Source organism: Thamnophis sirtalis, unplaced genomic scaffold (genome assembly GCF_051295495.1).
Source record: "Thamnophis sirtalis isolate CommonGarterSnake01/CBP01778 unplaced genomic scaffold, rThaSir2_p1.2 scaffold_2, whole genome shotgun sequence".
Classification (NCBI taxonomy): Eukaryota; Metazoa; Chordata; class Lepidosauria; order Squamata; family Natricidae; genus Thamnophis; species Thamnophis sirtalis.
The window spans coordinates 59,651,213-59,665,334 of record NW_028261382.1 but is presented as its reverse complement, the minus strand read 5'-3'; the positions used below and the strand labels follow the sequence as shown (position 1 = coordinate 59,665,334).

The window sequence follows — 14,122 nt, the reverse complement described above, 5'->3', positions numbered from 1 at the left end:
TCTTCTTCAAAACCTCCAGTGATGGGAGCACCCATAACACCGTGGCCCATTCTCCTCAGGCCAACTCGCCGCGGGACAAGAATCAACCCTAAGTATCGAAGAAATGGTGCTATAGAATCACGAAAGCAAGGAAGCCAAAGGAGGGACAAAACGAAATGGGAATGACGAAAATTAAAATACGTTTTAATTTTTTTTTAAAAAAAAAAAACCCACATTGAATTGAATTATTGAATTGTCCTCTGGCGAGTTGGCTGTGGAGAGTTTTGTCCCTTTCGGGGAGTTGAGCCACCTCTTCCTGCCTTCTGCACGTCTGGGTGAGAGTCATCCTACAGCTCAGTGTTTTAATCCATTTAAAAAATATTTAATAAAACGGGCCTTTCAGCCTACAATAAGGTGCTGGTTCAGAAAGACACGTGGTCTTTAGTTTCAGATTGCGTCTTCCGTTTTCGCTCTTATCTTTATTCCACAGACCGCTCTCGCCAGTCGGTTACCCGGGGCTACCTGTTACGGGAGGCTCTTGCTGCCCTCCGTCGAAGGAAGGACGTCAAAGGTTGGTTTCGAACGCTTCTGCAATCTTCACCACTTCTTCGTCGTGCTTGTCTCCGTCAATGACCTCCTCCACTTCTTCGACCGCTTCCAGCCGAGGAGCTACGTTGGACACAATGGTTTGTTTGGATTCGCTTTTGAGGGTCTTCTCCCTTTCGGACCGGTGCTCTGTTTTTTGCTCGGCCGTGCTCCGCGAGGTCTCCCCGTTCTTCCCCACGGACGTGGCCGACACCGCTCTGATTTTGCCAGGCTGCATCCATATGTGACTTAAAACCTCCTCAATGCGCAAGCGCCGGGTTACATCCGGCTGAAGCATGCGATAGATGAGATCTTTGCATTCAATGGTCAGGTTTTTGGACTTGGGGAAATGAACCCGATGCTCCTTTTGCAACCGTAACATTTTCCGGATGTTTGAATCGTCGTAAGGCATGGAGCCACAGACCATGATGTAGAGGATAACACCCAGACTCCACATGTCGTAAATTTTGGGCTCGTAAGGGATTCCCTGCAAAACCTCCGGGGCGGCATAAGCGGCGGAACCGCAGAAAGTTTTGCTGTAGATAACTTTGCCGTCTTCGTCCCGGAGCAGGCGTTTGGCAAAACCGAAGTCCGAAAGTTTAATGTGGTAATCTTTGTCTAGGAGAAGATTCTCGCATTTCAAATCCCGATGCACGATGTCGCTGTCGTGGCAGTACTTAATAGCGGTACACAGTTGACGGAACATCTTGCGCGCGATGTCCTCGGGCATCTCCCCTTTCAGCTTGATGAACTCCAGCAAGTCGCCCTGGATGCCGAGCTCCATCACGATGTAGACTTTGCCATTGGAGGTCTCGAAGATCTCGTAGGTTTTGATGATGGAGTGGTGGTTGACTTTGGCCAAGATGTCTATTTCCCGTGGGAGGAACCGCTCCAAGAAATCGGGAGGTGCTTTCTTCCGGTCGATGATTTTGATGGCTACATCGAACTTCAGCCGTTCCGAGTAGGCGGATTTCACTTTGGCGTAGGACCCTTCCCCTAAATTCCCACCCATGATGTAGCCCCTCTTTTTAAGGATAGCAGCATCGTCCATGATGCTGTAGGCTGTGGTTATGAGAAGTTTGGTCACATGGTTGACGTAGGCGTTCAGCCATTTATTGTCCGTTCCATGGCGTGTGATCATCAGGAAATGATCCGTTTCCTGCCTTGGAGGCTGATTGGAATGGAACCTTGGCCATTGTTTAAAGGATGCTGTTTCCATGTGACGTCATAAAGCTGAGAGAAATACTGGGCCAGTGGATCTCCATTGTTTGGACCAGGGTAACCTCCAAGCCGATGGCAAGAGAGCATTCTTGCTCGGCCTCGTTGGGGTGAAGGGACAGAAGGGGGCAGTGGTGAAATTCAATTTCTTTTTACTACCGGTTTTGTGGGCATGGCTTGGTGGGTGTGGCGTGGCTTGGTAGGCGTGACAGGGGGAGGATATTGCAAAATCCCCATTCCCACCCCACTCTGGGGCCAGCCAGAGGTGGCATTTGCCGGTTCTCCAAACTACTCAACTACTCCACTACTGGTTCTCTGAACTACTCAAAATCTCCACTACCGGTTCTCCAGAACCTGTCAGAACTTGGATTTCACCCCTGGAAGGGGGACTCATCAGATGACTCCAAGCTGGCATGAATAGCCAATACTCCAGAAGATAGTCTCAAGACCCAGAAGAATCTTGACAAACTTGAACATTGGGCCCCATCTAACAGAATGAAATTCAATGTAGACAACAATTAAGGTTTTATACATTGAGGCAAGAAAAACCAAATGCAAAGTTATAGTGTAGGTGGTACTTGGCCCATTAGTAGTAACTCCAAGAGGGATGTGAACAATTGCTTAAATATGAGTAAGAAGTATCCTGCAGCTGCTAAAAAAACACAGAATTCTAGGCTGCATTAACAGAAGGATAGAATCAAGATCATGTGAAGTGTTGATAACGCTTTGTAATGCCTTGGTAAGGCCACATTTATCCAGTTTTGGTCGCCACGATGTAAAAGAGATGTTGAGACTCTAGAAAGAGCGCAGAGAAGAGCAACAAAGATGATTAGGGGACTGGAGGCTAAGACATATGAAGAACGGTTGCAGGAATTGGGCATATTTCATGAAAAGATGGACCAGGGGTGACATGACAGCAGCATTCTAATCTCTCAGGGGCTGCCACAAAGAAGAGGGAGTCAAGCTATTCTCCAAAGCACCTGAAGGCAGGACAAGAAGCAATGGGTGGAAACTAATCAAGGAGAGAAGCAATCTAGAACTAAGAAATTTCCTGACAGTGGGAACAATTAATCAGCGGAACAACTTGCCTCCATGACTTGCTCCAACAGAGGAGGTTCTAAAGAAGAGATTGGACAACCACTTGTCTGAAATGGTACAGGGTTTCCTGCCTGAATTCGGGGCTGGATTAGAAGACCTCAAAGGCCCCTTCCAACTGTTATTCTGTGATAGTGGAGAGAGATACTGAGTGAATTGGGCTCCATTGCTGGGACCCATATAACCTCCAAGCCAATGGCAAGAGCAGAGGTGGTATTCAGCAGGTTCTGACCAGTTCTAAAGAACCGGTACTGGAAATTTTGAGTAGTTCGGAGAACCGGCAAATACCACCTCTGACTGGTCCCACCCCCATTTATTATCTTCCTCCTGAGTCTCAGCTGATTGGGAGGAAATGTGGATTTTGCGGTATCCTTCCCCTGCCATGCCCACCAAACCATGCCCACCAAGCCACTCTCACAGAACCGGCAGTAAAAAAATTTGAATCCCACCACTGGGCAGGAGCACTCTTGCTTGGCCTCATTGAGATAAGCTATCTTTAAATGTTTATAGGGATTTTAAATAAGAGCTCATCCATGCTGTTTTGCTTGCTTTTAAATTCTGGCATACTCCGAAGAGAACGACACTGCAATGTCCCTTGTGAAAATATCTTGATTTCCTGCAAATTGACTTTCTTACATTCGCTGTTTTCTTGATTGGGTTTATAATGATGGGGAGGAGAATTACCTCCCCGTATTTGCTCAAACTCTGGATTACTTTCTCAAGATTTAATTTGGCTTGCTGGTAAATTCTGAGAAGAATTGGTGAAATATGTCCAAGATAAGCGCTAATCTCCATTGTTAAATTATTCTGAAATAATACACCAGATTGTATAAGTGTCCTCAAATTTGTGACAAACATTAACAGCAGAACAGAATGACAGGTGGAAGGGACCTTGGAGGTCTTCAACCCCTACTGAAGTAAGGGGACCCTATAGTACACCTTTGAATCAACCATTTCATCACTTATCTTTAAGCAACTATAGTTCTTTGAGGTGAAGATTACTGTTCAGTGAAAGAAACACAGGGTTATTTTTTTCCAAGGGTCTCTGCTTTCATTAAAATTGCAAATAAATCAAATTATGCCTGTTTTTGGGGGGTGGGGAGGGGCGGATTGCGAGAGCCATGAATCCAGACAAATAAAAGCATAAAAGGAATTTTTAGGTGCATTGTTGGGACTGACATCATATTAAGGTAAAAGTAAAGGTTCCCCTCAAACATGTGCTAGTCGTGCCCGACTCTAGAGGGTGGTGCTCATCTCCTTTTCAAAGCCAAAGAGCTAGCGCTGTCTGAGGATGTCTCTGTGGTCGTGTGGCTGGCATGACTCAACGCCGAAGGCGCACGGAACGCTGTTCCCTTCCCACCAAAAGTGGTTCCTATTTTTTCTACTTGCATTTTTATATGCTTTCAAACTGCTAGGTTGACAGAAGCTGGGATGAGTAACAAGAGCTCACTCGGTTACGCGGACGCTAGGGATTCAAACTGCCAACCTTTCTGATTGAGAAACTCAGCGTCTTCGCCACTGAGCCAGCGGGACCACAAATTTGGATGAATTTTAAAAGAGGAGTAGATCAGGGGTCAGCCTCCAATGGCCCTCAGCATTCATGGTTCTGGGCTCTCTCTTTTAAATACTGAATAACACTGGAGGAGAAAAATTAGCTCACAATATGTGTGAACTTTCATACTGCAGTTCAAATAAATTCCACTTACCGTATTTTTTGGAGTATGATGCACCTTTCCCCCCCCCCAAAAGGGTGAAAATCTGGGTGCGTCTTATACACTGAATACAGCATTTCTGTCCTAGCAAAACCCCTTTGCAAAAATGGACGTGCAGAGGGTTTGGGAGGCTTGCAAAGTGCTCCTGGGGGCTTGGGAGGGCGGAAATGAGCAAAAAATGGGCCATTTTTTGCTTGTTTTTGGCCAGGCTCCAGGAGCACTCTACAAGCCTTCCAAAGCTCTGTATGGAGCCCCCCCCCCTTTTTTTTTTTTTTTGCAAAAAATGCATGCAGAGCATTTTGGGAGGCTTGCAGAGTCCAAAAACTTTTTTCCCAAAAAATTACCTCTTCAAAATCATGGTGCGTCTTATAGTCTGAAAAATACGGTACATTGCATAGGCTTAAAATTTCTCAGGGCTTGCATCACCTTTGTGTGGTGTTGTGCCTTCATAAATTGCCTTTCAGTCTTGCAAAAATCATGCAGTGACACCAACCTCATCTTCTCTTTGCTCAGCCCCAGGAACAGTGTCTGAATGTTCTGTGGTGAAGCCACTGTTGGTTATTGGTAACATGCTGTTGAGAAGGAAGGAGTAACCCAGTGCTTCTCAAACTGACCCCTTTAAAACTCTTTGAGGTTCTCAGGTCATGGTTGTCCCAAAGGTGCTTTTTCAAAAAAGGCAACTGGACTTTCTTGATTTCCCCCTCCCCCCTGAAAATGTTTCACTTCTCATCCAAGAAGCTTCTTCAGTTCTGATTGCATGGTGGAGGATGAAAAGATTCTCAGAGGGAGCGCTAATGACCAGATCACTGCAAAGAATATAAATCCATCCATTCTTCCCCGTTTAGTCGGAACTGAAGAAGCAACTTCTTGGATGAGGGGAAATGTCTTCAAGGGAAAAAAAACAAGAAAGTCCAGTTGCTTTGGGACGACGGCTTAAAAACATGTGGGCTTCAATTCCCCAAATCCCTCAGCCTGGATGCTTTCCCTTATTCTATTTATACTAGCCTGGGTAGCTCCCCAAATTTCTGTTGAATTCTGAGAGACGGTGATATAATAGTAGCCGGGAGTATTAGATAAGTCAATTGCTACCTTGACTTATGTATTAAAAAGGCAGGATAAAAATATAATTACTATAATGAGCAAAGAAGTAGGCAGACAGCCTGGTGACTGATGAGGAGGAAGGAAAAGAAGGGAGAGGAGGAGGAGATGGAGGAGAAGGATTAAGAAGAGAAAGGAAGAGGAGGAAGAGATAAAGGAGAAGGACTAACGAGAAAGGAGGAGGAAGAGAAGGAGGAAATGGAGAAGAGAATGAGGAAGGGAAGGACTAAGGAAGAGGAGGAAGAGGAGAAACAGGAAGAGGAGGAGATGAAGGAGAAGAGAATGAGGAAGAGAAGATGAGAAAGGAGGAAGAGGAGAATCGGGGAGGAAGAGGAGGAAAAAGGAGAAGATGGAGTAGGAGGACTAAGAAGATATGGAGAAAGGAGGAGAAGGACTAAAGAGGAAAAAGGAGGAAGAGATGGAGAAGATAATGAGGAAGGGAAGGACTAAGAAGAGAAGGAAGAGGAGAAAGAGGAGGAGGAGGAATTGCATAATGGTCTGATAATGGAGTAAAAAAACGAGTAGAACCTTTTCAGAAACCAGACTGAGAGATTAAAAAGAAAATCCAGATGATGACACTTCTATGTGGTTGCTATGAAAGCCAAAGGAAGCCTCCAGGAGCCAAGCTGGACTCAAGGGAGGTTTTACCATTTTATATGTATGTTTAAAAACAATCGCGCACAGGCAATTTACACACCTCAAACCTTTTGTTGGTGTGTTTTTGACAGAAGCTGCTAAATGAAATTGGTAACCCCCACCCCACCCCAAAAAAGCATTGGCTGCTGATTCTATAACAGACAGGGTCTTCAGCCGCTTAGATGTGATATAGTAGATTTTATGGTAGCATAAAAACTCCTGTTACAAATTTGAGAGAGAGACCACCTTTCAGATCGTTCACATGACCCACCCCACTTCTTAATCCATGGGTCTTATCTATCATCTTTCCTATGGAAAAGATTTAACCAAGGGGGGGGGGACTCCTCCTGATTTTGTACCAATAGGAAATATAGAAATATGGAGATGTTAACAGATCCTGGATCTTCCAAAATAACCTGAAAGGGCTTCAAACAGTCCTATTGCCCCATCCACCCCTTCGTCCAGAACATAGCCCATAAAAAAAAAGAAATGATTGAGTTTGGCAGTATCGGAAACCAATTTTTGGGGGGATGGGGGGGAAAGATGAGAGAGACGTCATCATCTTCCTTTCAGAGGGAAGTCCTTTGCATTTGCTCAGAGACAGTGTCGAGATTCTCCAGGTCCTCGTGCCGTATCTCTTGTTTCACTTGCTCGTTATCTGACGGCTGCGAAATGCTTTCCTTTCCGAAGAGGGATCGGATCTGGCTCTGTGAGCACTCTCCCGGTTTGGTCAGCATGGAGTCAGACACGGCTTTGGGCTCCTGCATCCAGATGTGCATCAAAACCTCGTCGATGCACAGCCGCCGAGTCACGTCGGGCTGAAGCATGTGGTAGATGAGGTCCTTGCATTCCACCGACAGGATTTTGGACCGGGGGAAATGGACCCGGTGCTCCTTCTGCAGCTTGAGCATCTTCTTGATGTTGGACTCGTCGTAAGGCATGGAACCGCAGACCATGATGAACAGCACGACGCCCATGCTCCAGATGTCGTAGACCTTGGGCTGGTAGGGGATGCCCTGGAGCACTTCGGGGGCCGCGTAGGCAGCCGACCCGCAGAAGGTTTTGCTAAGAATGACCCGCCCGTCATCGTCTCGAGACAGGCGCTTGGCGAAGCCAAAATCCGTCAGTTTGATGTTGTATTCTTTATCCAGGAGCAAGTTCTCGCATTTCAAGTCCCGGTGGACGATGTCTAACTCATGGCAATATTTCATGGCGCTGGCTAGTTGGTTGAACATCTTGCGGGCAATCTCTTCGGGGATGGCCCCTTTCTTCTTGATGAACTCCAGCAGGTCCCCTTGGACCCCGAGTTCGGTGACGATGTAGACTTTCCCTTCGGAGGTCTCAAAGATTTCGTAAGTCTTGACGATGGCGTAATGCTTCACCCTGGCCAACATCTCAATCTCCCGCGGGAGAAACCTATCCAGGAAGTCTCGGGGAGCCTTCTTCTTATCGATGATCTTGACCGCCACGTTACACTTCAGCCGTTCGGAATAAGCAGACTTCACTTTGGCGTAGGAACCTTCTCCGAGGTTGATACCCATAATGTAGCCCCTCTTTTTAAGGACCTCGCCGTCATCCATCGTCTCTTGAGGCCACCCTGAGCTTCAAGTGGAGAGGGCATCACCTACCTACTTCAGCTGCCAACCTTTCCGTCTAGATTTCTATATGTTTCAGAATGGTCTTTCTCTCCTGACGTTGGAAGGCGGCAGAATTCTTAGTACCCTTCCGTGATGTCACAAAGCCAAGCCATGTTTGGTCCTGAGTGAAGATACAATAGTCAGCTTGGGAGCAAACGGGATAGCATGGTGACTTGATAGTGGAGAAGGGATGAATTTCCTAAGTGGATGAGACAAGAGTACGTATCCATAGACATGGTCTTCTTTTGCTGTCTTCTGCATCTCCGAACTTTTGTTTTAGAACTCTGGAGTTGGGTAGGACCAAACTACCCATCATCCATTATATAATCTTAGTTTTCTTTTGGTGTTTTTTTAAAGATATTTTAGGGCACGTTGATATCAAGCTAGGGCATGAAATTGGTTTGATCTGAAAAAGGCTGGAGCATCTGTGTTCCCGTTGTTGCTGGCAGATGTAAGGAGGGATGGCACAGATACATCCTCAATTGAGATTTTTTAGAAACTGGAACCCAAATTGAGCTGGGAGCTATACTTGGTTGAAAGCATCGCGTTCAAAGAGCTGGAGGGAGTGATGTAAGGAGTTCAGATTCATAGAGTTGGAAGGGACCTTGTAGGTCATCTAGCCCAACGGGGGGGGGCCCGAGCAAGAGACTCTACACCATTTTTGACAAATGGCAATCCAATCTCTTCTTGAAAGCCTCCAGGGATGCTATGGAGATTTTCAGTCATCCAGGTCCGGGTTGTGCCAAAGCTGCTTTTTTCAAGAGGCAACTGGACTTTGAAGAAAAGTCTTTGAAGAAGCTTCTTGGATGAGAAGCGAAACGTCTTCAAGGAAAAACCAGGTGCCTCTTGAAAAAGCACCTTTGGGCCATTTTGATGCTATCAACATGTAATAGATTTTAAAGCTTTTTTAAAAGAAAAGAGGTAATATGTAACTGAGCTCAGAAGAGGTTAGTAAAGGTAAAAGGTAAAGGTTCCCCTCACGCATATGTGCTAGTGGTTCCCAACTCTAGGGGGCGGTGCTCATCTCCGTTTCAAAGCCGAAGAGCCAGCGCTGTCCGAAGACGTCTCCGTCTTCATGTGGCCGGCCTGACTATAAACACCGAAGGAGCACAGGTTGCTGTTACCTTCCCACCAAAGGTGGTTCCTATTTTTCTACTTGCATTTTTTGCGTGCTTTCAAACTGCTAGGTTGGCAGAAGCTGGGACAAGTCATGGGAGCTCGATTCGTTACGCGGCGCGAGGGATTTGAACCGCCGATGTTTCTGATCGACAAGCTCGGCGTCTTAGCCACTGAGCCACCACTTCCCAAATCTACCCATTTTCACTTTTTATAAAAAGTCTTAACGACTGTTTATATTTTGTTTCTGTGTTTTGTGTGTGGGGGTGTTCCTCAGTCTTTCAGAGCTCACTTAATTTTTTTGTCTTTATCATTTAGGTTCTTTTTATGGAGGTTGTGCAAATGTTCACAACCTTATAAATTGCACTTACAAATTACACTGGGGATTTTGCTGAATCGAAGAAGAGAATTTGAATCCAAAAGAATCCGTAAAATCACCCAGAATTTGCTCTGTCCGTGGTACTGACTTCATATGCTCAACCAGCTTTTATAAACCCACTATGGATTTATATACCGCATGAATGAAATGTATGAATATATCATAAGGTCAATTATGGTAGGAACTTAAGGGCCAATATTTTATGAGGTCAATAGGTTGTTTTTTTCACATCAGGGCTGTGAATCAATACTTTTGTCACAAACACAATTCATTGACTTATGACTACAATGTTCTGACCTAGGCTTCCCAAAATCACGAAGCAGACTCCTTGTCCCGACAAAATCCCTTTTTCTTAAGCGCATGTGAATTCCTCTCATTCACATCCAGCAAAGTCCCGTCAAACAGTTTTTCAGGGGTGAATTTACAACCACAGACCTTATCAGGCTTGGAGACCTGCCAGGCTGATATCTTCCAAACACCATGCTGTAGAAGCAGTTACTTGGCAAGAAGTCAGGAACAGATCTTCACCCTAATGAATTGAACTAATTGTCTCCTGCAAACTCCACTCCCCTTTCATTCCTCTTTATTCCTTATGGGAGGGGCCATTCACCATCCACCTGTGCCTTTATTCCCTAGTGGCCCGTTCCTTAGCTGCTCCCTTTTACTGGCAGCTCTGTGCATGTGCACATCGGGAACAGGCTCCAGCTGTTTTTCTGCCCTACTGATCTCCAACTCTGAAGGCAGCTGATAACTGTCAGACGTCCCTGGACCCATCTCTGCCTTCGGCTCAGAGCCCTCATCAGACCCTTCCCCAGACTCCAGGACTGCCCCATGTCCCTCCCCAACCTCCTCACTGTCCGAATCTGCTGCTAAATCCGCTGGCGGGCCACAACAAAATCCATGCCCATTGACAAGAACCCAAATTTCAACTGCAGGGGTGCCACAGCATTCGTAGGTGTGAAAACTGGCCATCGGACTTGAAAAGGGTCTGAAAATTGGTCATAAGACTTTTCCCCCAAGTGCTGTAACTTTAGAATGACTGCTACACTGGATGAGTGTAAGGTGAAGGATTTCATGTAGAACGCAGGAACAAAAATCCGTACAGCCACAGTTTCATCCCTGATAGTTTATCTTTCCTTAAGGTCCTTTTCAAGGAGAATACACCCAGTTGGAACCAAAGTTGCATACCAATGAGGCCACAGCCCATCTCCTTGATGGTGCATCAAAGCTTTGATAAACAAACCTGTGAGGGGAAGGATACTTTTTTAAGGAAACGAACCATTCCAGCTCAGGAGTATCTCAAGACCGCTCCTGGGAGGAGAGCTTTGAAACGTCCACCTGTCCTAGATAATGAGGAATATTTGCTGAGGCCTCTGCAGGGAGATGCTAAATCTCTCCCGTTAAAGGTGACATTTCTTCTCCATTAAGTTTTGCAAAATTATTCGGAAGGGACCTTGGGTTAAAAAAGGGAGAGATGTAATAAACTCAGACAAGCAACCCACTGGAGTGATTTGTCGTGGGGTTTTTGAGTTCTCCAAAAAGCAGTAGCAACAAGGTTGAGGGGAGAATCATAACTTGTGCAACGTTGCATTCATTAGAGGACTCAACTTCTACATTTGTCGTTTGAATCCTGACTCAGTTGGCTTACCAGAGAATGACCTGGGTGTTTCTCCATACTATGCCTGAATTTTTTTAAAGGTTGCTTTGAAAGTGGAAATGCTTCTACCTGTTCTGGCTGAGGCTTCCCAAGAGTACGAAGCAACTCCTTGTCCTGACAAAACCCCCTTTTATAAATTGACTGTGAATTCTGCTCATTCACATCCAGCAAAGTCTTTCCAGGGAGGATTTACAGTCACAGACCTTATCTGGCTTGGAGAGCTGCCAGGCTGATATCTGCAAAACTTGGCCAGGAGTCTTGGAGAGTCAAGAACCAATTAAGCGAACTAATGGTCTCCTGCAAACTCCACTCCCCTTTCGTTCCTCTTTTATTTCCTCTGGGAGGGGCATTCATCATCCACCTGTGGCCTTACTCCCAAGTCGACCCTTGTTCTTTAGCTCTTCCTTTTGTCTGGTATCTCTGCACATGTGCATACTGGGAACATGCTCCAACTGTTCATCTGCCCCACTGATGTCTGACTCTGAAGGAGGCCGATAACTGGCATACGGCTCTGCCTCCGACACAGAGCCCTCATCAGAGCCTTCCCCAGACTCCAGGACTGGCCCATGTTCCTCCCCAACCTCCTCACTGTCTGAATCTGCTGCCAGCTCTGCTGGCTGCTCGCAGGCCACAATACTAGGGTGATCTCTTGTAATCACTGAGGGGCTTTTAAGAAGTCACTGGACAGCCATTTGTCTGAAATAGGGTCTCCTGCTTGAGTAGGAGGTTGGACTAACAGACCTCTAGGGTCACTTCCAACTCTCTTATTGCAGTGATATTGCAGTCGCTGAATGGATGGCTGTACATTGAGGACTTGTAGTTGCTTTGCTAGCCAACCCAAAAGCCCAGAGTAAGATTGAAACATAGAATATTTTGCAAAGTCGCTGTTTTGGGCTAACACTTCTGACCAGTTGATGTAGCTACAGTTTTGTCGGTTTTGAACCCCGATCTTAAAAACAAAACACTCCATCGATACACAAAACACTCCATCGATACACAGGACAGCCATTATTCTGAAATGGTATAGGTCAGGGTCTCCTGACAGGGGGGTTGGACTAGAAGACCTCCCAGGTCCCTTCTTTGATGATAGCAATAGCAATAGCACAGATTAATATGCTGCTTCATAATGCTTTTACAGCCCCTCTGTGAGCGGTTTTAGAGAGTCAGCATATTGCCTCCCCCAACAATCATGATCTTTTATGTTCTCTTCTAAATTAAATTACGTACAATAGGTGCATTGAAGAGCAAAAGTATTGTGGTGTTTTCAAACAATTACTTTACAGTTGGGCATTGGCCATGTCTTTTCATTGATGGGTGCGTTCTAAAGAACTATCACTTACCGTATTTTTCGAACTATAAGACGCACCGGTGTATAAGACGTACCAAGATTTCAAAGTGGTAAGAAAAAAGGGTTTTTGTCCTCCACGGCCCCCAGATGCACTCTGAAGGCTTCAGCAAGGCCGGGGAAAGGAAAAAATGCCCGTTTTTGCAAAAAACGGGTAGAAAATAGGCAATTTTTTGCAAAAACGGAGGGCATTTCCCCCTTCCTCCAGCACTGCTGAAGCCTGCAGAGTGCTTTTGGGGGTTGGAGGAAGGGAAGAACGCACTCTGTTTTAGTGAAAAATGGCTCATTTTCTGCCTATTTTTCCCAAAAATGGGATGCGGGGGTGGGGCTTCAGGAGGCCAAAAATGGCTGTATTCGGTGTATAATTCGTACCCACATTTCCACGCGGGAAAAAGGTGCGTCTTATACTCTGAAAAATACGGTATATTCTGTACAGGAAATCCTCGATTTACAATTCCTTTTTAACTTTTTCTTGCCTAAGTGTATGACTTTACTTTTCTCTACCCTGAATTCCATTAGATCGGGCCCAGGGTTCAGGCCTGTCGTCACTTTGGAACGGTCACTAAGCAGATGGTCGTAAGTCCAGGATGACCTGCGCACCTTAAAAGGGAGGAGGATGTAATAAGGAAAGAACACTGGCCAAGGGCTGCTTGAAGAAAAAGATTTTTTTTTCCAGGTTTACTGCATTTCTGCAAAGCAATAAGTATTCCGGATAACATTTTAGGTTTGCAATTTACCATCTGGCTACTAATCTCACAATTTGAAGGACTTCAGGTGCTTGCCTTGCACCCAAGGGTGGTTTAGAACCTCTTCCACCCGTAGCCGGTGAGAAACGTCCGGCTGTAGCATGTGGAAGATCAGATCTTTGCATTCCAGGCTCAGAAACTCGGGAAAAAGGATCCGGTGTTCCTTCTGCAGGCGGAGCATCCGTTTAACGTTCGAGTCGTCGTACGGCATGAATCCAGATACCATGACGTACAGGATCACCCCTAGGCTCCACATGTCGTAAACTTTGGGATGGTAAGGAATCCCCTGGATCACCTCCGGAGCGGCGTATGCCGCCGAGCCGCAAAAGGTCTCGCTGGGGATGATTTTACCGTTCCCGTCTCGGAAACAGCGCTTGGAAAAGCCGAAATCTGACAGTTTGACGTTCATGTCCTTGTCAAGGAGGATATTGTCACATTTCAGGTCACGGTGGACCACGTCTAAATCGTGGCAGTATTTGACCGCACAGCAGAGCTGACGGAACATTCGGCATGCCACTTCTTCCGGCAGTCCGCGGTTGCTCTTAATAAACTCCAGTAAATCCCCCTGGATGCCAAGTTCCATCACGATGTAGACTTTCCCGGCCGTCTCGAAGATCTCGTAGATCTTGATGATGGAACAGTGGTTCACAGTCGACAAGATCTCCAGCTCCCGAGGGAGAAATTTCTCCAAGAACTCGTTGGGCACTTTCCTCCGGTCAGTGATCTTCACCGCCACGTTGATTTTTAGCCGCTCCGAGTACGCCGACTTCACTTTGGCGAAGGAGCTCTCGCCCAAGGTGCTCCCCAAAATATAACCCTTTTTCTTAAGCACAGCAGCATCGTCCATGATGCCAAGGGTGGGGCGTGCCAACCTCCCATCGGAACCGTCATTTAGTGGCACATTCCTTGAGGTGGGGAG

General features: G+C 46.2%; 3 protein-coding genes across 3 annotated transcripts; all 3 read right to left on the bottom strand.

Moving 5' to 3' along the window:
- Positions 1–544: 544 nt before the first annotated feature.
- LOC106549978 (testis-specific serine/threonine-protein kinase 2-like) lies at positions 545–1,705 on the bottom strand. Its single transcript, XM_087705699.1, has one exon. It carries the CDS (start codon positions 1,703–1,705, stop codon positions 545–547), a length of 1,161 nt encoding a protein of 386 aa, XP_087561825.1.
- Positions 1,706–6,675: 4,970 nt separating this feature from the next.
- LOC106551619 (testis-specific serine/threonine-protein kinase 1) lies at positions 6,676–8,024 on the bottom strand. The gene has a single exon (XM_014069760.2). It carries the CDS (start codon positions 7,901–7,903, stop codon positions 6,893–6,895), a length of 1,011 nt encoding a protein of 336 aa, XP_013925235.2. The 5' UTR covers positions 7,904–8,024; the 3' UTR covers positions 6,676–6,892.
- A 5,186-nt stretch (positions 8,025–13,210) lies between these two features.
- On the bottom strand, positions 13,211–14,050 carry LOC106549971 (testis-specific serine/threonine-protein kinase 1-like). The gene has a single exon (XM_014067732.2). The coding sequence runs from the start codon at positions 14,048–14,050 to the stop codon at positions 13,211–13,213; it is 840 nt and encodes a 279-aa protein (XP_013923207.1).
- Between the last annotated feature and the right edge of the window lie 72 nt (positions 14,051–14,122).